Source organism: Muscardinus avellanarius, assembly GCF_963383645.1.
Source record: "Muscardinus avellanarius genome assembly, chromosome: 5".
NCBI lineage: Eukaryota > Metazoa > Chordata > Mammalia > Rodentia > Gliridae > Muscardinus > Muscardinus avellanarius.
In genome coordinates this window covers 72,691,414-72,715,513 of record NC_137790.1, presented here as the reverse complement: position 1 = coordinate 72,715,513, position 24,100 = coordinate 72,691,414, and the positions used below count along the sequence as shown (strand labels likewise).

At 48.5% G+C, this 24,100-nt stretch overlaps 1 protein-coding gene across 1 annotated transcript in view; it reads right to left on the bottom strand.

Annotated features, from left to right (window-relative positions):
- The window catches only part of PDIA5 (protein disulfide isomerase family A member 5), a gene marked incomplete at both ends in the record, with an annotated part of 90,530 nt that overhangs the window by 6,006 nt on the left and 60,424 nt on the right, over positions 1-24,100 (bottom strand). Inside the window, 5 exons of the mRNA XM_080696726.1 lie at positions 302-372; positions 4,277-4,407; positions 7,206-7,366; positions 7,868-7,938; positions 19,703-19,839. Of these exons, the coding sequence (XP_080552852.1) occupies positions 302-372; positions 4,277-4,407; positions 7,206-7,366; positions 7,868-7,938; positions 19,703-19,839 (571 nt within the window). The remainder of the gene's footprint in view (positions 1-301; positions 373-4,276; positions 4,408-7,205; positions 7,367-7,867; positions 7,939-19,702; positions 19,840-24,100) is intronic.

The window sequence follows — 24,100 nt, the reverse complement described above, 5'->3', positions numbered from 1 at the left end:
TATAAACAAACAAACAAACAAACAAACAAACAAACAAACACATCACACCACTACCACCCCCTCTCCAAAGCCAGTGCTGTAATGCTTCAGTATATCCCTAGCGGGTTTTGCAGCATAAATCCAGTCTGCTGTCTTGCCTTATAAAGAGAAAGAATGTCCTGGAGACCAAGAATCCCCTGCTCACAGGTCTTGACAGAACTGCCCCTACTTACGGATGAACTTGACTGGTCGAGAAGAACGTGTAGAAATTAGTGGCGAGTCAAAGTTGGAGGTGGGATGAGAGATGAAGGGATGTCCTTACCTTCCGGTTGTCTTTGAAGGCGTCAGCAGCAGCAGTGAAATGGGGGATGACCTTCTTACAGTGCGGGCACCCTGCATGAGAGGGGACAGTGTCACACGGGCTGAGAGGCTGTAGACTTGGGGCCACTTCTGGGGTCTCTGGGGGACCCTTTTCAGAAGCATCACATCCTGCCCACCCCCTGTCAGGGTTCTTGCATCAATGTTGCCACTTAAACCATCCCTCCACCTGACCTGTGGGTATCATTGCACTCCTGCCCCAGGACCTCCTACCACCACCTGGCCTAAGAGGTAGCTCAGTACTATGGTCATGTTTTTTCCTCTTTGTGGTACTGGGAATGAATTGAACCAGGGGGCTCTGCCTCTGAGCTACATTTCCAGCCCTTTTTATTTTAAAATAGGGTCTTGCTAAGTTGCTAAGGCTGCTCTTGAACCTATGATCCTCCTGTCTCAGCCTCCCAAGTACTGGCATGTGCCACTACCCTGCAGGCTCCCTGAGGTCTCATCTGCAGGCTCCTTCTCCGGAGGCTGCTCTGGGGACTAGGCAGAGCCCGATCTAGGACACAGCGGGAGCTCTGGGCTCAGGAAAGGAGTTTGTGTTCAGGATCTCCTGAGCCTGTTACATTTTTCTCCTGCCTTGGGATGATAGAAATCTCTCCACTTCATCACTGAGGAAGTGGCACTGGGAGAGGGGGGTGGACAGAGGCAACCACTCAGCCAGAGCCGCCGCCACCCAGGCTGACTTCACACTGCTGGCAAGCCTCACCCTTGCTCTATGCCCTTAACCTGGAAGCCAGGGATAGGCGTGCCCAGGTCAGGCAAAGGGGAAGGCAAGCTGCAGGGAGTGGCCAGACACTTCCTGTCCCAGGGAGAAGGCCTGTCAGAGTGGAGGAGGGCCCACCAATGTGTGGCCTTCCCTGTGGCCCTGTCCCTCAGTCTGCACTGGAGTCCCTCTGGCTGGGCTGTGGGGGAGGGACCTGTGTAGGTCACTTTGTCTAGGAAGCTGCAGGCGCTCTGACCCTTCCCCATGCGCAGATCAGAACCCAGAGCCAACCCCCCTCCCACACACTATTCCACGGTACCAGCGAACAGATCTGCCAACAGGACACACTGGCTTTGACCCTGACTGTGGTAATTAATTCTGATCAAAATACATGTAGGAGAGGCCACATGCGCCCTGGGGAGGCTTGGCTCCCCCCATGACTCCCTGACAAATGGCCTACCCTCCCCACTACGGGAAAGCAGAGATGACACGGTGGGGAACAGAAATAGCTTTGCTCTCTTCTGCTTTTTCCGATTTAGAGTAAGATAATAATGACTGGCATTTCAAAGGGTTTTGTGAAACCAAATTAAGGCTAAGCTACACATTTAATCTGAATTTAGCACTTAAGCTGGTTTCTCAGGTGGGTGGGCCACCCATATGGCCCGAGTGGTCAGCTGATCCCAGAAGAGCATGAGGGGGTAATGGGGAGGGGGTCTGAGGGAAGTTTACCAATCTCTGATACAGAAGGAGTAGGAGAGAACTGGGCTGGTCATGGCTATATCAGAACTAAATGAGACAAAGTGCCCGCACAGCCTACGTGGCAGATACCAGATGGATGACTTTTAATTGCCTAAAATGTCAATTACAAGTAACACTTAACTAATTTGACCTAATAGAGGGACAAAATGCTCCAATTCGTTAAAATGTCATACTATAAAGGAGTGATGCTATATAATTTTCAAAACATTTAAAGACACATCTATTGGTTAACAACATCTATCAAAGACAAATCTGTGGCAGCTACAGGCCCCTATGAATGGCACAAGGCAAGTAATAGTATTAGGCTGGCTGAAAATAACATACCCCCATCCTCAAAATCTTTCACTATTAATTTCCCCCTTTTAACCTCTTTGCTCATTGAAAGTATAAAGGTAACTGTCAGCTCAGTACCAATTTTTGTACCATTAGTTTAAAATATCTGGGCCTCAGATTAATGGCTTCTGTTGCATCTCATTTTCTCATTATCCAAAAGAAAGAGCACAGCAGATTGCAAACTGGAAGGAAGGCTGCTTTAGAAAGTGCATGAAGATATTTCCAAGAGGTGTCAGATGGGTCAGAGTGGCTTGCTTTTTTTTTTTTTTTTTTTTTATTAATTTAGGCTTTAAAAAAATGCACCACACCTAAGGAGTAGGAAAAGCCTCCTCAACAGTGGGACAGCAAATCCCAACTGGACTTGTGGCCAAGCTGGCCTAGAAAGGGCAGGCTCATGGCCTGCCCATGCAGGGCTGACATGGGTAGCAGGTGGGAAGGATGTGGTGAAGGCAAGGAATGTGTGTGGGGAGGTGGGTATGGGGGAGGGCAGGTATGGGGGAGCAGAAAACTAGGGTGAGCCAGGCGTGGTGGTGCACACTTGTAATCCCAGCATTCAGGAGGCTGAAACAGGAGGATTCCGGTTCACGGACAGCCTCAGCTACTTAGTGAGGCCCTCCACAACTTAGTGAAACCCTGTTTCAAAATAAAGAATAAAAAATAAGGCTGGGGGTATAGCTCAGAGGTAGAATACCCCCATATTCCATCCCTAGTACTTCAAAAAATAAAAAACAAACAAACAAAAAAACTAGGGGTGAGGCAGGATGTGAGGGGCAACCTTTTGCTTTTTACTTTATATATTATCAGTGTTTGGCTTTACTGCTTGAACTGTCTGCAGTGTTTAGGTCTGGCTCTGGTCCTGGATGAAAGACAAGAGGTGCTTCTGAGGAAAAATATTTCAGCTGCACTTTCTAAGTCCACCCAGTAGCTGCTCAAGGACTCCTATTTTAGGAGCCAGGTGCTTACTCACTGAGAAAACAGTTTCCCACAGAATCATGCCTGTGATAGAGAGGGAAGTGCCCGTCACTAAGGCCCACTGACACAGGGCCTTGGGCAGCCACGCCTCTCCTGGGTCTATGTCCTGCTGTGTCCTGAAGGAAGATGTTAACTTCTCAAAATCCACGAAGGCTTCCAAGCCCACTCCAGGGCAGAGGAGGACAGTGAGAAGCTCTCTGATGAACGGAGAGAACAAGTTCCACCCTGCTCACGCCAGGGCAGGGAGGATGCCAGGCGTGCTGTCTGATGAAGGGTGGATGGGGTCTGAGGCCGCAGGCTGTCAGCACCAGGCGGTAGCCCTTCCCAGGCAGACAGAAAGAGGAGACATTACAGATTACTAACACTTGAACAGCGAGGGCAGAAGAGACACAACCAGGAGCGCCGGCTACAACTGAGCGGGTTTATGACTAGATTGAGCTGCCTGGCTTCTCTGTAGACAGCAGCTTTTATTATCCTCACTCCATTAAGCTGAGCTGTAACCTGGGGGAGAGAGAAGGGCACCAGAAGAATGGGGAATCTAAGAGCATTTTCTTCTAAGAGTCAATTAACAACTTCAAAATGGGAATACACAAAACCGGAGGTCACAAATAGCAATGTTAGCAGACCTGTCACATCCTCGGCTTAAGCTTTGATTAAAATGAGAAAGAATCACAGAGGACCTCAGGTGCAAACTGCTTATCCCTGTACTGGTGCATCAAACTCAATGGCTCTGAGCCCTGAGGAGGTCAGGGAAGGGGGCTTCAAGGCCTCAAAGGTGAAGTCAGTGCCAGGAAGAGGAGGAGGAGGAGGAGGAGGAAGAAGAGGAGAAGTTGGAGAAAGGAAGTGGCTGGGTAAGGGGCAGGCAGCATGGAAGAGCCCAGGGATGTGAGGAGGCTAGGCCCCACCACAACAGAGCAGCTTTAAAACCGACCGGAGAAAGGCATCTCTAAAACGTGGACAAGAGCCTGACAGGGCTCACAAATGAGGCCAAAGATGCTAAGGTCCTCCCAGCTTGGAACGGAACTGGGGGGCCAGCTCCAAGTATAGATGACTGACCAGCAGCTGCCTTGGGCCCCGGGTGAGCAGCGGCTCTTCTTGGTTTGGCGGGGCCGGCCTGTCTTACCTCACCCCTCATGAGCATGAGCTACTTACAAGGAGCATAGAACATGACCAAGGCGTGTTTCTTCTTCTTCAGGGTGTCTCGGAAGCTGTTCCCCTCCAGATGCAACACACTCGTCTGCTTCTCTTCCCAAGTGGGCTCTGGGGGCGGGGGGGCCTCGGGGCTGCAGGACACGGGGGGAGAGCAGTTATGAGGAGGTAGTCAGGGATCAGCAAGTGTACTCCCACCCCAATCCCAACCCCTTGGGAAGACACATGAAGAATTCCTATGTATCCCTTCTAAAATTTCACTGTAAAAGCTTGGTTTAAGCACCCTCAAACCTGTACCATCTGCAAAGATGTTTCCTCTGAGGGTCCTCTGTCTGTAGAGAGGTGGGAGACCTGCCCCCATTTAGGGCAAGCACCTCTCTCGAGGGTACAGAACCTCCTTGCCTGGCTCCCCAGTCCCTCTCTCCCCAGGAGATCCTACATGACCTTCCATTATCTTCTGCTCCTAAGCTTTTGTTCTGGCAGAGAGCACAGGCCAAGGGGTAAGGTGGGCCTGGCTTCAAACCCAGGTAACTTAGCCAGGCATGGTGGCTCACGCTTGTAATCCCCGCGCTTGGGAGGCAGAGACAGGAGGGAGGCGGAGACGGGAGGATCCCGCTGGTTCGGGACCAGGCCCCAGACTCTCCCCTTTCAGGAGGTTTCTCTAACAACACCTGCAGCGTCTCACCCCCTCCCCAGCCTTCTCATCTTCCAGTTCTATTCCAATTCTGCGGCAGTTCTCGAAAGATCTTATCGCTCTGCATAGCTTCAGTGGCGATGGTGGCAGAGGAGAGCTGGAGCTCTGGTCTCTTATCTAAGCTTGTTTCTAGGTATCTGTCTGTCTGATACTAGGGATTGAACTCAAGGACATTCCAACTCTGAGCTATACTCCTAGTTCTATTTTACTTTCTATTTTGAAACTGGGACTCTTTAAGTTGCCAAGGCCGGCCTCAAACTTGTGACTCTCTTGCCTCATCCTTCCAAGTGCTGGGATTGCCGGTGTGTGCCACCAAGCCCATTTCCAGGTTTTTTCCCACCTGCTGCAGCTGTTATTTCAAACCTACCAAGAGGGAGAACATATTACTCTTTCCTCCTCCTTCATACCCCCAAGTCAGTTTTCTTCCTCTAACCTCTTTTTTTCTTCAGTACTGGGGATTGAACCCAGCGACATTCTACCTCCAAACTATACCCCAGGCCCTATTTTTTATTCTTTAATTTGAAACATGCTCTCACTAAGCTGCAGATGGCCTCACTAAGTAGCTGAGGCTGGCCATGAGCCTGTGCTCTTCCTGTCTCATCCTCCCAAGTAGTGGGATTACAAGCCTGCGCTGCCACGTCCGGCTTTCCTCTAACCTCTGCACATTGGTACAGTGTCCCTGTGCTGGTGACCAAGGCTGGCTCTCCCCACCTTCTCCTCACAAAGGGAAGAGGTCCTCCCCACTTCTCCTTGTCCTACAGCTTCCTGGCTCCCTGGCCTTTCTGCTACCTTGCCCCTAAGGCTGGCTGCTGGCAGGAGCATCCCTATTACCTGCAGCTCGGCTGACTTGTGCACATACAAGCAAACCCCACGCACCTCACGGGCGCCATGCTCATCCTGCTTCTGGGGAGGAACCTCGATGCCCACCCCAGAGTCATCCGGGGTACATCATCCAAAGGCTCCTGTCCAAATGCCTGAGATAAACGCTATTCATCTCTAAGCGGGGTCTGTGACCTCTCTGAACCTGGAACTCTTTTCATTAATGAAACAGAAATAAGATCTGGCCTCAGTAAGAGTAGAAGATGAAATGGAGAATAAGTTAGGAAAGCAGGGGACTGAGGATGTGGCTCAGTGGTAGAGAGCATGTGTCTAGCATACGTGGGGCCTGGGGTTCAAGGCCCAGCAATGCAAGAAAAGAGACTAGAAAGCATTTTATTTCTATGTCACATATTGTATTCTATTTGTATGTCACATATTGTAAGGCGAAGTCCACTTAGACCTAGAAAATAGCTTCCTTTCTTTGAGTACGTCCACATGATAAACTGTGCCATAAATACTTTTCACACTTAATTCCCTAGACATGTCTAAGGAAATAGTACTGACTCCATTTTACAGAGAAACTAGAACTTAGAGGGGTTCTGATCCAAGTGCAGGTCTCTCAGACTCCAGAGGCCACGTTCTCACAGGAGCTCTCCTGGCTCTCAGCAGCAGGACACACACAGGAAGGACACATACGCCTGTGTTCACTGTTCTGTACAGGACTCGAGCACTGGTTAGTGCTGTGTCAAAAATGTGACAGTTTTTGGAGACAGAGCCTTTAAAGAGATAACTAAGTTGCAGGTGGGTCCTCATTAGGGGGCCCTAACCCTATAAGACTGATGTCCTTCTAAGATAAGATTAGGTTACAGACATACACACAGGGGAAAGACCACAAGGTATGAGAATAACATGGCCATCTACGCTGGCTGTGGTGGTGCACACCTGTGATCCCAGTATTTGGGAGGCTGAGAAAAGAGGATCACAGGTTTGAGGTCAGCCTCAGCAACATGTTAAGATTTTTTTTTGGTTTCAAAATAAAAAATAAAGGACTGGTGGTAGTTTGGAGATAGACTGCCTTTGGGTTCAATCTTCAGTACTAAAAAAAAAAAAAAAAGAAAAAAAGAAAAAAGATGGCCATCTAGAAGCAAAGAGAGGCCTTTGAAGAAACCAACCCTGCGAAATCTTGATCTCTGGCTTCTAGCTGCCAGAACTCTAAGAAAGTTCTGTTGTTCAGCCACCCAGTCTGTGTTACTTTGTTATGATGACCCGAGAAATCTAATGTACAAGCTCAGTCAAGCCTGCCTTGGCTCCTGCGGGCCCCAAGCCAAGGACAGTGGCCCAGGGTCACTCCACCTCCTGAAGCTAGTTCCCAGCGCAGATGGCAGCGGTGAGGTCAGCGCGGCACAGCGGAAGACTTACTTGTGTAACCACTCAACAATCCTCTGTTTTGTTTTGAGCTCAGGCACTGCGTATCTCTCTCCATTCTTAAAATACTTCAATGTAGGAAACTCTGAGATGTGGAATCTCTCTGTCAGGGCCTTGTTGACGGTGGCGTCGACAGCTGCAAGGACACCAGAGCTCTGGGATGGGGGAAAGGCCAACCATGCGTTATAGCCTCAGACGCAGCGCTGGTGGAAAAGAGGAGCCCAGATGCTGGCCCCCAATCCCCTCTTGACTGGAAAGAACTTTACGATGGTGCTTGGCCTCTTGGACTCACACATTCCAGGGAAGAGCTGGACACTGGAGTGCCCCTCATTTCTCATTTATGGGCTGAGATGAAGCTTTAAAAACCACCTCACCAACCACGCTGGGCAGCCTGGGGCCTGCTCCCAATAGTCAAGATTCCAGAGAAAAAAGGGAGCAGGCAGAGGTCACCAGGATTGGTAGGGGAACATGGACCTCTCCATCCTTGGTACAGGCCCCCACCTGTCCAAACAAGGTGTTTCTACTGGGGATATGGGAGAGCGACAGGCCTCTGGGGACTGGCAGCTGCCTCGGGGCTTGCTAAGAAGTCGCTGGAAGTTGCACATGGCAGAATCTCTTCAAAGGGTGTGGTGAGGGGGTCAGGGAAGGACGCTTACGTCTGCCTCTCCATGGAGGATTTCCGCTGCACGTTCAAACTCTGGCTTCATCTTCTTACAGTGTCCACACCCTGTGGGGAGAGAGCAAGAGAAACCATTCCCATGGAATGGAGGCCCTGGCAAAGTCTCCTGCGCTGCCTCTGCAAGAGAGCCTGGTCCCAATCCCAGAATCGGGGGTACCTGGGAGAAAAGATGATAAGAGCTAGTTTAATGAAAATAACTCTTCTGCCTTATCCATTGGGAGTAGGCTGGGGTGGCGGGGTGCCCAAGAGACAAGCATGAAGAAAGTACAGAAACAACACTTGCAACACGCACACAGTCCTGGTGTGCTGGGCTCTAAGCTAATGCTCTGTGTTCTCACATCAAGGTAGAAACTGACATGACTCCACTAACAGAGGAGAACACTGAGGTGCCAAGAGGTGGATGACTGCCTGAGACTGCACACACAGTCGCAAATCAGAGCCAGCTGGAGGCTGCAGCCCTGGGCAGCAAGTGCCTCCTGGCACCACATTACTGTCATCAGCATCTTCTCTGGACCTTGAGTTGGGAGTAAGAAGTCACAGAAGCAAAAAGTTTGTGGGGAAAATTAAGTTCCTGTTGTCCCCATAGGAGAGGGGGTATGATGCGAAAGACAAGAGGTTTGACTTATTATTTCCAAACTACCAGCATTTTCTTGGGGTAAAGACTGCTTTGCCTTTTCCTTATAGCCACACGAATCATGTCAGATGTCATGAAGAACACAATTGGTCACATTAAGAAAACAGGAGGCATTGGTAATCTGTTCCATGCTCAAAGGAGGAGCGCATGCTGGCTTCTGATGCTGGCGAGGCTGCAAGGCAGGGATCGAGACTGCCTGGAGGACACGTGCAGGCTGCTTTTCAGGGGACCCGGCTGCACGGGGATCTCATGGAAACTAGGCTCTGCCAATGCTGAGACGTGGCTCAGCCTTCTCAGTGTGTGGAGCTGACAACACCACATTCTGATTGTTAGGAAAAGCGAGGAAGGCAGAAGGTCATGGGCTTGCATGAAGACCTCTCACGTGTTCACAGGAGCCATCTGAGACACGCAATCAGCTCTCCTGCCTCCCACAAGCCCTTGGAGGTTTCTGTCTCCTCCCAGGTCATTCCTGTGGACCTCAGCTCCAGGTGGCACTAAGACACAAACCTGTCTTGTTCTTAATCTTTCCATTCGATTCCCACCTATATAGGGCTTCTGTAGTCCATTTAGTCCCCATCCCTTCCAGAGACAAGGGGTGCCAGAGTGGCTACATCCACAGAAGGATAATACAAAACAGAACTGATCACCAAGCCTCCAGGCAGTGTTGGCAAGCCGCTCCTCTGGACAGAGCACTGGGGACAGGGCTCATTCCAAGAAACTGACCCTGATGGGTCTTTTCCAGGGAGTGGCTACCATTCTTAGCCATATGTGTGGTTCTTCCCAAATAAGACCATGGCAGAGAGAGACCATAACTCTCAATTCAGAGCCTGCACAGTGCCCAACAGGCAAGAGGACATGGAGTGCTCTATGCCATTTGGGTTGCAATGAAGAAAACAGGGAAGAAAAGGTCCCAGCCCCTGGGCTCTTCCACCCTAAAGAGGACCATAGTCTTTGGTAGAGGGGAAAGTAGTACACACAGGATACTTTTGAGAGATGACCTAGAAAAAGGGTGCTCCTGTCCCTATCCCTACATGCTGGGGAGCTAGTGGCTCCGTCCCAGTAACCCTGTCACATGCAGTATAGGTTCATCATGCTGGGTATTAGTACCAGACTGACTCCTAAAAGGCAGGCCTGGGAATTTCTCACCTTGTACCTCTGCACAAAGCAAAAGGGTCATCATTAAATAGAAACATGACAAATATTTATTGGCTGGCAATGGAAAGAAGAGACCTAATTAATTAGTAGAGAACAAGGGTGACTATGGAGCAGGAAGGCTCTTGGAGGAGCAGACGAACAGAAGTGTGGAGGCCAGTCAGTAACAGCCTGGAACAGCATGGCTATTCAGAGCAAGAGCAGCCTCAGAGAAGCCAAGGTGTCTCCACGCCCATGCAGCCCTGTCCCAAAGCGCAGCTGAGCTCCTGGCCCCCGAGCTACTGCCCCTCGGTGCAGAAGGGCAGCCTGGCTCTGCCCGGCCTCAGCTGACAGCAGCCCACTGAGGACCCCACCCTCACCCCATGAACTGTAGAGGGATCAAGGTCATAGTGTAAATTGAGTTATGAGAATATTATTTTCCAGAAATGAACACTTAGCATCACCATAACTCATGTGTCATTTTCTAAATAGTCAGGTTACAAAAGGGTTTTATGGTAAGTCGGTTGGTTGTTTTACCCACAGAAACAATTTTATACTCAGATTACAAGCAGATTCCCTGGAGTGACTACAGAAGCCCATGTAATGGAATGTACCTTAAGCATACAGAGTGTGTTTCCATTTCACTGAACCTGCCCCCAGATGGGGAACCACAGCCTGCAGCCCAGCTGGAGCCATGGCCGGCCCCTCCCAGGCAGCGCAGCTTCTCAGCTCCAGGATGGAGGCTCCGTGAAAGCAGGGGAGTCAGGCAGGAGTGCGGGCCTTGGGGTCACTGATGAAAGAGACCCTAATGAAAGCTCCTTCCCTACGGATCCATCTACATTCCCAATTTCACGAACAACTTCCAAGGGTTCCCAATCCCCTCACAGCACTCAGATTCTAGTTGAGAGGCCGGGCAGAGGCCAGCCCAAGGCCACGCTGATCCTTTTCAGGGAAGGCGGGTAGAAAAACATGGAGAGCAGCTGCCCTGCGGGTGCCCAGGCTCAGATGCCCTTCCAAGCCAACTCACAGGTATGAGTAAGTGGATAGTATGTGGAAGGTTCCACTGCCCTGACATGAAATAAACTAAGATTAAAAAAAGTTTTATTCTAACTCCCCCCCAAAATAAGAGGCATAAATCATTCTCTGGGGCTTATGGTCAGAATGAAAAGGCTCTAAAACTCTTACAGCAATACCCACCCCCACTCCCCTGCTACCTCCAGACCGAAAGCTCCCTGCCCGCGGTGACCACCCATTCTCCTGCCCCCAGCTGACCCCTAATTGGGGTGGAGTGAGGAGGCTTCGAGAGGGGATGCTCTGAGCCACTCCTGCTCTGGGTCTGTCACCCAAGAGCCCAGCCTGCCTGGAGATGAATTGGGGATCCCTGCAGTTCTCCAGGGCACTGCTCAGGGACCAGCCGGCTCAGCCCAGCAGCACACATTGGAAGATGCCTGGGCAGGCCTCAAGAGGTGCTCCCCTGAGCCCCTCTCCCCTAATGTGGTGTGGATGGTACTGTTGGCAGGGCCCTTGGTCAAAGTATATGGTGGGAATGGAGTGGGCAAGAGAAAAGAAAGAAAAGATAGCCACTGCCATTAATGGAAAGTCGCTCTTTCTTTCTAAATGTCCCACTCCATGTGGCAGGACCCTTCAAGACCCCCATCCTCCCATGCACTAGAGAGTGCCATCTTCAGACCTTTATCAGGTTCCTGCGCTTTGGAGCCTGTCCTGCTGGGGCGGCAAATACACCGCATGCCACCTGCCAGCTTTTAGCAGTGGTGGGCTGGAGGCAGGCTCTGAGCCTGAGGACTGGCTTGCTGTGAAAAGTGACCGTGACCAGCCCACGATGCCTGTCACACACAGAAGGGCTGGCTGGGGTATATCTCCAAAAACCTCCAATTTTTTGGTTCACAAGCTCAGTTCTCTCCTGCACTTTCAGCCTTGTCTCCCAGGAGTCCCTGAGTAAAAGAAATCTTGCTATCTTACAAGCTTCCACACACTCAGTCCCTACAGTCCCTGAGATGTGGGACAGAGCTCAGTAGATCCACTTTATTATTATTACTTTTTGGTGCTGAGGATTGAACTCAGGGCTACACCTCTGAGCTACACCCCCAGCCCTATTTTATTTTTTAATTGGAAACAGGGTCTTGCTAAGTTGCTGAGAGTCTCAGTAAGTTGCTGAGGCTGGCTTTGAACATGTGATCCTCCTGTCTCAGCCTCCCAAGTATTGGGATTACAGGCCTACGCCACCACACCCAGCTAGTAGATCCATTTTACAGATTCAGAAATCCTGGTTCTGGGAGACGAAACAATTAACCCACCAGGGCCATCAACACTGCCCCCTCTTCACAGCCCCTTCCCAATGGGTAAGGCCTCTCCACACACAGCGCCCACCCTGGATGGCCCTTGAGATCCCATCTGGGTTCTGGCCCTGCTTTGAACCTTTCCAGTTCACTCCAGCCCCACTGAATAAATTGTTTCTCTCCTAACCACAGAATACTTCTTATTCAGTTATTTCTATGATATTTATTATCAAATTCCTTGCTTAAAACGCCCCAGGGGCTTCCTATCACAGTCAGATTAAAGTTCAACTCCTTGTCCTGGCTACAGGCCTTGTACTAGCTGGCTCTTGCCTGCTTTCCAACCTCAACTCAGGTCACTTCCTTGCTGTTCTCTGTGCTGCAGCCTCAGGCATCTTCCTCATCTCCCATCACACCAAGCTCAGTTCTACCTCAGGGACCTTGAATGTGCTCTCGCCTCTGCCTGGAACATGGTCTTCCCCCAGTCTATACCTGGCTCACTCAACATGACTGAGACTTTCTCTCAAACTTCACTTCAACAATCCAGGCATGGTGGTATAATTCCAATACTTGGGAGGCTGAGACAGAAGGATCACAGGTTTGAGGTCAGCCTCAGTAACTTTTTTTTTAATTTAATACCCCCATCCATTTTTATTTTTATTTTGAAACAGGATCTCAATAAGCTGCTGAGACTGGCCTTGAATCTGCAATCTTCCTGTCTCAGCCTCCCAGGTGGTGGGATGACAGGTGTGCATCACTGTATCTGGCCCCGAGTGATCTTTCTTTCCTTCTTTCTTTCTTTTTTTCTTTCTTTCTTTTTTGAGGTTGTAATTAATTTATTCTGAGACAATTAATAAAGCAGAAGTTGTTCCATATGAAGACAGCAGTCTGGCTGGTGTAATAGAGCAGCATGCAGCCTCAGTAACTTAATGAGACTCAGCAACCTAGGGAAGCCATGCTTCAAAACAAAATATAAATAAAGGCCTGGGTGTTGCTCAGAGGTAGAATGCTCCTGAGTTAAATCCCCAGTGCCAAAGCCAATTTTCACTTCTACAGAGTCTGACTACCTAACCTAATGGAGCCTCACACCATCAGACTCTCTTCAAATGTCTGCCTTTATTTTCTCAATAATACTAACAATAGCGGGAACAATTTGCTAACTTGTGCCCTGTCTCCCTGAGCTGGGATGTAAGCTCAAACAGGCAGGGGCTTAGCTGGCTAGCTGACATTTATGACAGTGCTCTGCATGATCTTTGAATGAACTAACTGTAGGATGGTACGGTTCAGGTTTATACCTGTGCACATAAGCTGGATGGTTAGGAAAAGTATCCCTGAGGGCCCATGTGTTAAAGGTTTGGTTCCCTGCATGGTGGTATTGGGGGTGATGGAAGACTCAAGAGTTGGGGCCTAGGAAGAGGGAGTTAGGGCACAGAGGGTGTGCCCTCGAAGGGGATAATGGGGGCCATCCCTGTCCCCTTCCTCCTCCTCTCTGTGTTTCACAGCTGCCAGTGGGTAAGCAGCCTCCTCTACTACCATGTACTTCTGCCATGATGTATCCTGCTTTGCTATAAGCTCAAAAGCAATGGGGCCAAGGAGCCATGAACCCAAACCCCTGAAACTGAGTAAAAAATAACCCTTTTCTCTTTCTGAGTTGATTTCATAACAGTGATAGAAAGCTAACACATTAGGCTTATTTGAACTGTTTTATGGGTGAGGGTCATGGCTTGCACCCAGATGGTTGCTAATTTGACTAAGAAACATCTCTACTTTGTATAGCTGGCAGCCAGGCTGGTCAGTGTGACATATCTTCCATTCCCCACTAACAATTGTGTGCTTCCCTTGCTCCTTACTAGGTCTGGAAAACATCCTTGGAAATCTCCAACATCTACTGATGTTCTAACATTTCTCAGGTACACCCTAGAGCTCTCTTGATATTGCTAAGGTTTTCAATTCTAGCATCAATTCTTTCTGCCTCCTGAACAAGACACTAAAGGCTAAGCAATAAACTTCTGCAAACAGAACTTATGATGAGGAGACCGGCCAGGCCCAGAGGAAATAGGCCTGGCTGCGGAAATGCCCCCTCCCCCAGCATTGCCTGTCCTGGGGAGCTGTGGTGATAAATGGTGTTTGTCTTGAGCCGAGCCTGAGCCTCCTGGGCCTGATCTTCAGGATGTCCCTGGCTGCAGGGTAATCAGAGAAGGAGGGTTAGAGGTAGGGAGCAGGGTTCTGGCCTGCCGTATTTACTGTCCCCATTGTGATTTGATAGGCCATTAAGTTTTACTGCTAAACTTCCTTGTTGGATTTTTATCATCTGTGTAAGTGCACTTGCTCGCGATTTCGTGCTTTGGCATGAAGGGCTGCACATCAGCTCTTCCATGATGCTGTCTTCTGTCTGTGGGAATGCTGTTCTCTTGTCAACCTATGTCTTCAGAGTTCTCTGCACTTCATTAATTTCAATTACACTTATTATTTTATTTCAGATCAGCTACAGGGCTTTCCTGGATGCAGGAACCAGATTTTTCCAGAGGACCAGATTAATCTGTCCTCTGAATCTGTTCCTGAAGATTAAAGCTCTTCAGGAGCCAGTTCCCAGGATGATACCTAGGATTCTGGATAACCCTGGCTCATGCCTCGCTTGAAACCTGGCTTGGGCCTGCCAGGGAGAGCAGCTTATTACACATGCTAGTAGAATCACTGGTTTCTAAACACTGTTAAGGCTCCACAGAGACCACAGGGCTCTTCCAAGTATCTACAGAGCAGAGCTGACTCACTGACATCATAGACATCTTGGGGCAATTCACACTGGTGGACATCTTCTGTGCCACAGCCCCTCTTCCTGCATAGTGGTCAATCCTTTATACTAGTGCAAAATGTAGAAAATAAGTTTTTACATTTTTGTTTCTAGGCTTCAATTCTTAGAAAATAATCTGACATGTGGACAAATGTTTACATGTGAAAATATTCTCTGAAACATGACTTACAATAAGAAAACCACTTAAACCCTCATGGTGCCATTATACATGGGATATTATGTGGCCATCAAAAGCATGTACAGAAATGCATTCTGAATAATATACGAAAATAAAAGATAATGGTTATGGGAAAAGATGCGTGGATAAAAGACTTAAATAAAACTAAATTCCATCCTCCCACTTGGGTCAACAAACAAATGAATTAAAAAATTAAATTTAGAAAACAAAAAATATCCCGACAGGCATGGTGGTGTCCACTTGTAATCCCAGCATTCAAGAGGCTGAGACAGGAGGATGGAGGTTTGCGGACAGCTTCAGCTACTTAAGTGAGGCCCTTTGCAATTCTTTGAGACCCTGTTTCAAACTAAAAAGTAAAAAAGAAAAATAGGGCTGGGGGTGTATATCGGAGGAAGAATGCCCCTAGGTTCCATCTCTAGTTCTGGAAAAAAAAAAAAAAAAGCCAGGAGTGGTAGTGCACTCTTGTAATCCCCACACTTGGGAGGTGGAGACAGGAGGAGCAGGTTTGAAGCTAGCCTTGCTGGCTTAAGAGACCCTGTTTCCAAATAAAATATAAAATAGGTCTGGGAGTATAGCCCGAAGGTAGAAAGAAGGGTTCCATCCCCAGTACCACCATAAAAAAAAAAAGAAAGAAAGAAGAAAAAGAAAGAAACAAAATATTATAACAAAACATATAGGCTAGGTATGGTAGTGAACTGTAATCCTAGTACTTGGGAGGCTGAGAGAGGAGAATAGGTTTGAGATAAGTTTCAGCAACTTAGTAAGACCCTTAGCAACTTAGTGAGAACCTATTTCAAAATTTAAAAATAGCTGATGTGGTGGTGCATGCTTATAATCCCAGTACTTTGGAGGCGGAGACAAGAGGATTATAGGTTCAAAGCCAGCCTTGGCAATTTAAATCAGCAACCTAGTGAGAACCTGTTTCCAAATATGAAATAAAATCGAGTTGGGGGTGTAAGGTTGGAGGTAAATGCCTCTGGACATTCTAAGCAGCCCAGAAATCCCTGAGGAGGGGATGGGAGCAGGCAGACTTCTGGAATGGCTCAGTGGTTAGGCAGCCTCCAGCATGGCCTAGCTTTTATTCTGGACTATACTTTTTTGGCTATGTGACCTTTGGTAAATTTCTTAATCTCTTGCTCTTCTTCTTTACCTATAAAATGAAAATAATCATGATACTGACTTTACAGGACTTGTTCTTAATGAGACCTCTGCAACTTAGTGAGACCTTGTTTCAAAATAAATTAAAAAAAAAAAATAGGACTGGGGTGTAGCTTGGAGGTAGAATGCCCCTGGGTTCCATCCTCAGTACTGCAAAAAACAACAAAAAAAACCCAACTCACCTCCAAAAAAAACTGAAGTAGCTAGGTGAATCACAGATCTTAGGGAGGCTAATGAATGGTAACTTAAACACTGTTTCAAAACAAAATAAAGAAAAGAGGGGTGGGGGTGTAGATCAGTGGTATAACACCCTGGGGTTTAATCCTCAGTATGAAAAAAAAAAAAAGGTAGATTCAGATGCCCACAGCTATATTTATGTGAAAATACTTTCAAGACCTATTGGTAAGTGAAAAAATTAAAATCACAGAAAAATGAATAAGGAATGATTATACTTTTTTTTTTAATTGCAAAACTCCTAAATTTACGTAGAGGCAATGTAGTTAGGTTAAGGAAGGATATGCCCACTTCAGAAGCGGCTAACACTGGGGTAGAGGGTATCTACTGTTGACACATATTCTCATGCAACCCTTGAAACTTGCACTGCCAATAACAGGCAGTGGCTAAAATTATTTTTAAATTGGTGGTACAATTAGAAAATAAAAACAGTAGCAGAGCCAGGTGTGGTGGCACACATCTGTAATCCCAGTATTTGGGAGGAGGATTGCAGGTTTAAGAATAGCCCCAGAAAGTAGCAAGACTCCCATCATTCCAGCAAGACCCTGTTCCAGAATAAAAATAAAATAGGGCTGGGGGTCTAGCTCAGAGGTGAATGCCCGAGTTCAACCCCCAGTATCTATCTATTTATCTCCCTCTCTCTCCCTCTTACACACACACACACACACACACACACACACACACACACACACACACACACAGTTTGATATCTTACCTGGTTATCTTATTTCCAACTCTAACCTTTGCAAATTTGAAAATATACCTTGCTGCCAATTAAAAACAATTATGCACCCTCTAGCCAGGCCCAGGCAAGAGTCAGTCTCAGGGCAAGGCAGAGATATGTCTCCCACAGTGACACTGTCCTGCCTGATTCTCCACATTAATCAGAAAAACAGCAAGTCATTCTGTCAAAAGTCCTGATAAAAGACAGAAATGCCAATTCAATCTACTAATCCTATCCCAAGAAAGAAATCAAGCACATCCAGGAATCCTGAGTAGAATGTTTCACCTGCTATGTTGACAGATCCCAACTTGTTTTCTAAGTCTTCAAAATGTCTGTTCCCCAACCACTCCCTGTTTGGCTCGGGTCTGACACCTGTAATGCTGTGATTTGTACAATGCACCTTTTCTGCACTTGGCAAACCTGGGGTGGCACTGCAGGTCCCTGGCCTCCTGGCACTTGTGCTGGTGTCCTGACACTATGGTTCTTTAAAGCACTGGGCCCTGCTCTCGGCTCACTTGTTCGGAGCTTCAAGTCCCCTTTAAACCATGGCCATTCCATCCCTTTCCAAGATGAAGGAGGACAGAATGGAGAGAGGAGTATCTAATGCAAGGCCACTGTAGTCCGACGAGTGTCAACAGGCAGTTTATCAGGATGTGAACCTTATGCTTTTGCCTGATTCTGCTCACTCCCAGCCAAGCAAAAGTAAACTCACACATGCAGAGCCATAAAAGGTCAAGGGACAGGTGAACTCTCTTGATTCAGACCAGGACAAGAACGTGGGGGAGACCATGCTGGAGCATCCCAAGGGGAAAGTAAATATTGCCAACCATATCTGCCTTCACAGCAGAGCCAGGGATGCAAGCAGGGCAGCTTCACCTCTGGATTCAATGTAACTTCCTGCCTGACTTCTATCAGCAACTGAGACTGGGCAGGAGAGTATGTTTTAGCTAGAGTCCACAGTAGCACTGCCTGCCTGTCCTAGCAGTGGGTAGTCTTTTAGGAACCTTTAACCTTGGGGATGTTCTCTGTAAGGACCTAGCAGAACTGAGGGTGACATTCTCCTGGGGGTGTTGTTACCCTTAATCAGGACGGTCCCAAGCTGGAGGATCTTTGAAACACACACACACACGTTTAAAACAATCTCTTTTCTAGAAACTCAGAAGGAGAAAAGTGATAGGAAATACTTTTCCTTAGGATTCTCTAAGAATTTAGCAGTTGTAAGGCAGGGAGAGTCAAGGAGGTTCATAGAAATATTATGTTGATGAACAATTCAATTCCGGGACTAACCAACCCTCATGATGTCTAGGGAGGGACAGTGGTCAGCAGCCCAGGGGTCAAGCTGTGACCCTGCTCCTCCCAGATCCAGTGGCCCCTGAAGTCTGAAGAATACAGTGCTCGCAAGCAGGAGACAAGACAGTCTGTGTCTTTTTTTTTTTTTTTTCCCGGTACTGGGGATGGAACCCAGGGGCATTCTACCTCCAAGATACACCCCTAGTCCTATTTTTAAAAATTCTTATTTTGAAACAGGGTCTCACTAAGTTGCAGAGGGCCTCACTAAGTAGCTGAGGCTGGCCATAAGCCTGTGATCCTCCTGTCTCAGCCTCTCAAGTACTGGGATTACAAGCGTGCCCACCACGACCAGCTTCTGTGTCATTTCTCTTTGCCACAAGCTCCTTATCTGCAGAATGGGGATAATCAGACTCACTTTGTGGCACTGTGGGTAAAATGAAAAATGGCCCTTCAGGAATCCATCTGTTAGGGCAAAGACTCCTATGTAAAGAGAATGTGCCTGCCTGGACTAAGAGCCCTCATGCTCTGTGACACTGCATTGACACTGTTCCGTGAAGCATGCGACTCCTGCCACAATCTCTTACTCACCATCACTGGACCAGAGCAGTCAGGAGGCTATGAGAGAGCAGTACACACATGTACACCCTGACTCACACCGGGATGGCATCCTCGGCTCTTCACCCATGGGAGGCAGGCCCTCCCAGCTCTGTCCCATTCCCTTGCTCTCACAGGACCCTTGCTCACCCTTCCAGAAGCAGCCTTCCTCTTGAAGACCAACTAGTCAGTTTCCATCCTCCACAAGTGTGGGAGGATGCTGACGCAGAAGAATCCCGAGCTGCAGACCTTGCAGCTGTTCTGCAAGCACGTTGCACATAGACACAGCGATCTTCCATTATTCACCGTGGCAGTCTCAGGCTGAGACTGAAACCAGGTGAAGCAAGAAGAAGGCATTCTAAATGCTGGGAGGTCTGATGCTCCAGCTCTGGCCTTACTCTGCCTGCTTAGCTACCAGGCAGGCGCAGGCTTCTCTGTGCATTGGCTCCCCAGCCCAGGGGAGAGGCGCGGCTACTACTTGAGGTAGCATCTAAGAACACTTCCTGGCTTGACCCCTCCAGTTCATGCTGACTTGGAGGAGGCTACTCAGCCTTGCTGTGCTCCAGCTGAGGGACAAAGGTGACCTGACTGGGCCATCTGTACAGTTCTGAGGGCAGGGAGTTCACCTGTCCTCATGGTGTCCCCTGTTAGCATGGCTCCTGGCACCTGACAAGGAGGTGCTTGCTAGACTCAGGTCCCAAAGCAGAGCACCCTACCTACTCTGCGGGAGGTCAGGGCAGAGGGGGAGCAGAGTTCCACTCACATGGGGCGTGGAACATGACGAGGACAGAGGAGTGTTCCTTCACAAACTGGTCAAAGTCTTCATCGGTCAGGTGATAAACGGAGCCGCCCTCATCTGCCCAGGGAGTCTCGGAAACCTGGGGCTGTGGCGGCTGCGGACTGGAAGACCAAAAACAGGTAGAGCTCAGAGCAAGCCCCGGGGCCCGAGGAGCCCTTAAGAAGTCCAGCCCCGGGACACAAACCCCCCACTGGCCTGGCATGCCCCCCTCCAGGGGCATGGCCTCTGGCCCTGGTGGAGGGCCAGGAAATGAGTGGCTGGGCCCTGCCCACCTCCACCTTCCCTTCAGAGTCCCAGAGGTGTTCAGCTGATGCCCTGGCACAAAAGTGGCTGTCAGCTATTGCTCTTTAGGCAGCTCAGGAAATCTTCCTCCCAGGAATTGAGGGGCTTGTTAGCTTTCTCAAGCTATTGCAAACTTTCAGCAAACTGGCAAGAATAAACATCAACAGTGAGAGTGACCTTTGGAAAAGCTAGCCTGTTGTGCACAGTACTGCCCACAGTGGGGAGGGGGAGGGGAAAGAGAGGAGGGGGTGAGCATGGGGGAGGAGGAGGAAGAGGCCAGATGTCTGAGAGACTCCATTTGGGCAGAGAAGTTGCTACACGGGGGTGCAGGTGAGCAGATTCTCCCAGAACCCAATCAACTCCACCACTCATTAGCCACGAAGCCCCAGGCTGCTGCCCAACCTCTCTGTTGGCTGACCCTACAGCAGAGACTGGCACACAGAGGTCTGTGTCCTAGATGTTCTGAGCGAAGGCTCCCAGGTGCCCTCCCTCGCTCAGGACAGAGGGCTGGTGACGTAACATCTCTGCTACTTTACTACCATAAGCGCCTTTGCCAAAGAACCTTCAATGCAGTTTTGAAAAAACTTTTAGGATGACAAATGCGCAGATAAGCACTCTTTCCTGCCTGCGAGAGCATGTCACAGGAAACACTGGAGAGGTCCAGCAGTCAGGGCTCATACAACGAAAGCTGCCGATACCCTCTTCCCCACAGCAGAAGCCGGGGTTTGGATGTCTTCTCAGAAGCCCATGCTGCTATTTCTGAGTCCCGCTGATGGCCTCAGCCTCCTGTGTCCCAAGAAATACAAGTGGCAGGGATGTGGAAACCCTCTCAGCTCACACACATGTAATGTCAGATGGAAGAGTCACTGGCTAGGCAAAGGTCTCGGGCGACACCACCGTGAAATCCAGCTTCATATACTTGGTCTCAAACCAGTAACCCTACACCACCAATCCCACCAGGGGTTATCTTTTATCTTTACCACACTCCTGCACACAGACAAAGTTGAATTGGGAGTATTTGCTAAAGAGTATTCATCACAGCAGAGATGGGAAATAAGCTGGTCCTCACTGGCAGGGGATAAGGTAACAGGTCCAGCCACACAATGGAGAAGGAGCTGAAGGAAGAACAACAAGGACTCTTTCCATACACTGATGGGAGAGGGAGAGGACACTCTTTTAATTTGCTAACTCTTGCATAAAAAGGAGAGACAAAACATACTTATATTCACATTTGCTCATATCTGTACAAAGACTTTAAGAACATACAGGAAATGAAATGAAGTTGTTACCTCCAGGGAGTGGGAGGGAGAATAGGAAGGAGACTTTTCAATACTTTTTATAAGTACCTTTTAACATTTTTTTACATGAATGTAATCTATTACAAAACCAAAATAAAAATTTAAAAATTCATCCAGAGAATGGATACAAGGTGGAGAAGTTATGGCTTGGCAGGGGCACGTGCATATAAAAGAGTCAAAGAAATTTCTAGTTAAGCACAGAGGAAAATGTATTCCAAAACCACTAAAATAACAGAACATCATTTAAAAAAAATATGAACCTCCTGGAGCACAAAGAACAGGAAAGACAAAGCAGAAAAGAGTGAATGAGACAAGTCAATATCAGAAGCTAGAAAACCAACAGAATAGGCTGGGCTTGCAGCCCAGTGGCAGGGCGCTTGCATGTAGGAGGTCTTGGGAGTGATCCCCGGCACTGTAAAACAACTTAGCAAAACAGGAGGCAGAAACCAAGGCGCTGGCACAGGAGCATAAGGTAGGGGCCCAAGAAGCATACCCATGTGCAAAGACACAGACTCCTGAGGACCCAGGGGCACCAGGCCTTGAAGCAGGGCCACGGCAGGGGCTAAACAAAGGAGGCATCACTGAAATTGACCCAGTTGGACCCTTAGCTCCTGAAGGCATTCCACTCCCACCCAGCAAAGCAGGCGAAGCCCAACACACCCAGTTAAGCTTTCCAATGTCGGCTCCCCCTGATGATGGAGCTCTCTTGACAGAGTCCCAGTATTTCTTCACCTCTTGCACCTAACACATAGTAGATGCCCAATACATGCTTGGGCTTTGTTTTGTTTTCTTGTGGAACTGGAGATAGAATGCAACGGCGTTCTACCTCTGGGCTACATCCCCAGATCTATCTATTGGTACTGGGAATTGAACCCAGGGGCATTCTACCTCTGAGCTATACCCCAGCCCTATTTTATTTTTACTTTATTTTTTAATTTGAAACAGGGTCTCCCTCATTAAATTGTTGAGGCTGGCTGTGAACATGCGATCCTCCTGTCTCAGCCTTCCAAGTACTGGAATTACAACTAAGTGCCTCCATGCCTAGCTTTATTTTTGTTTTGAAACAGGGTCTCAGTAAGTTACCAAGGCTGGCCTCACACTCACAATCCCTTTGTCTCAGCCTCCCAAATGCTGGGATTATGGCTGTGTACAACCATGCCCAGCTAAATGCTTATTTAATGACTGAATGAGAGAAAAGTGGTTAAAGGGATTGGGAGGTGTTTACTGTGAAGAGAAGAAAACCAGGGAACACAGTGGCTATTTTCAAACATTTCAGACTACTTTGGAAAGAGAAATTATACTTTATTTTCTATGGCCCCAAAGAAGTAAACCAACACCAAAAAGTAGATGCTCCAGAGAAAGACACTTGAGCTCAGTGTAAGAGCGTTCTGTCTACATACACCAGAAGGAGACAGAGACCAGAACTGGAGTAAAAGACCTGGGTGAGTCCGACTTCCCCCACTCAGCTCCGGAGCCCAGGCAGGCACACCTGACTGAACACATCTGGCCCACAGTGTATTTCTGGTCCTTTCTTTATCCCCTCTCAGGTTTACCTAGGCACATACGGCTGTGAGACACTTTGTTAAACGTATGAAATACTACCTCAGTGCTCTTAGACTTCAAGCATAACCTCAGTCATAAGAATCATTCAGACGTAGACGGTCACCTCAAAGTGAGGCAGAGTGACTGAGCAAATGCCAACATCCGCAGCAGGGAGTTGCTGGGCGGCGGGACGACGTCTTGCCTTTCCAGGCCTCTGGCTGCTTTCATTTGCTCTCTAGGGCTGAAGGGCCACATACCAGCCCTCTCAGGGAGGTGCACTTGCCATAGAGAGGAAGCTTTAACTCAGAGGACTGCAAGGCAAGAAAACTTCATGTCCATTAATTCAGTTTGCCTCTGGCTGGTATAAAAATACAGGGGCAGAAATGCATGGCTAGGCCAAACTGGACCGCTGCTTATGTGCTCCTACCTCTTCCTACTCGCCTCACTCAACTTGCCAGTGTGAGACCTGCGAGGGAGGAGGGGACACAGGGCCGCCGTCAGTGTGTCTGCTCTAGGCCTGCTTGCTCTTGGACAACAGGACGGACTCCCTGGGCCTCCCTCTCTCAGTGCCACCCACCAGAGTCTTTCTGGGAAAGGCAGGTTCTACATTCTCCCCTGGGCTTTTATAAGTCACTGGGAAAATAAGCCAGGCTGGATTCACCTTCATCACGGCTGCATGGAAGCCCTGAGTGGCTAAGAGCGAATGAAGAGGCCCAGGGAAGCGTAAAAACTGAGACTACTGCTACCTTCTAGGATGTCAGAGAATCTGGTAAAGATTTAAAATATATAAATACTTGGAGGTTGAGACAGTAGGATTACAAGTCCAAGGCCAGCCTCAGCAACTTAGGGAGATTGTTTCAAAATTTAAAATAGAGTGGCTCTGGATTCAATCTCCACTACCACAATAAATATGAAAATAAACAAATAAGACATTGGGACAGAAAGAAAATGAACAATCAGTTATGTATACACAGGAGGTAAATCTGGAAAGAAATTCACCAAAATATCCCATGTTGTCTTTGGATAATGGGGTAAGGGAGGGATTTTGTTTTAGTACACTTGAAAGATTTTTCTATAATTAAAAATATTACTTAAAAATTAAGTCAGTGTGCAGCTCTGACATCACTAGTTCCTGGTGGGGAACAAGGTCAGGTGGCTGACTGGCTGCCCTTCAGGAGGTGGCCGGCCTGCCCTTGCCCCATGGGGGAACGGGCTGCACTCTGACTTTGGGGGGAGGATG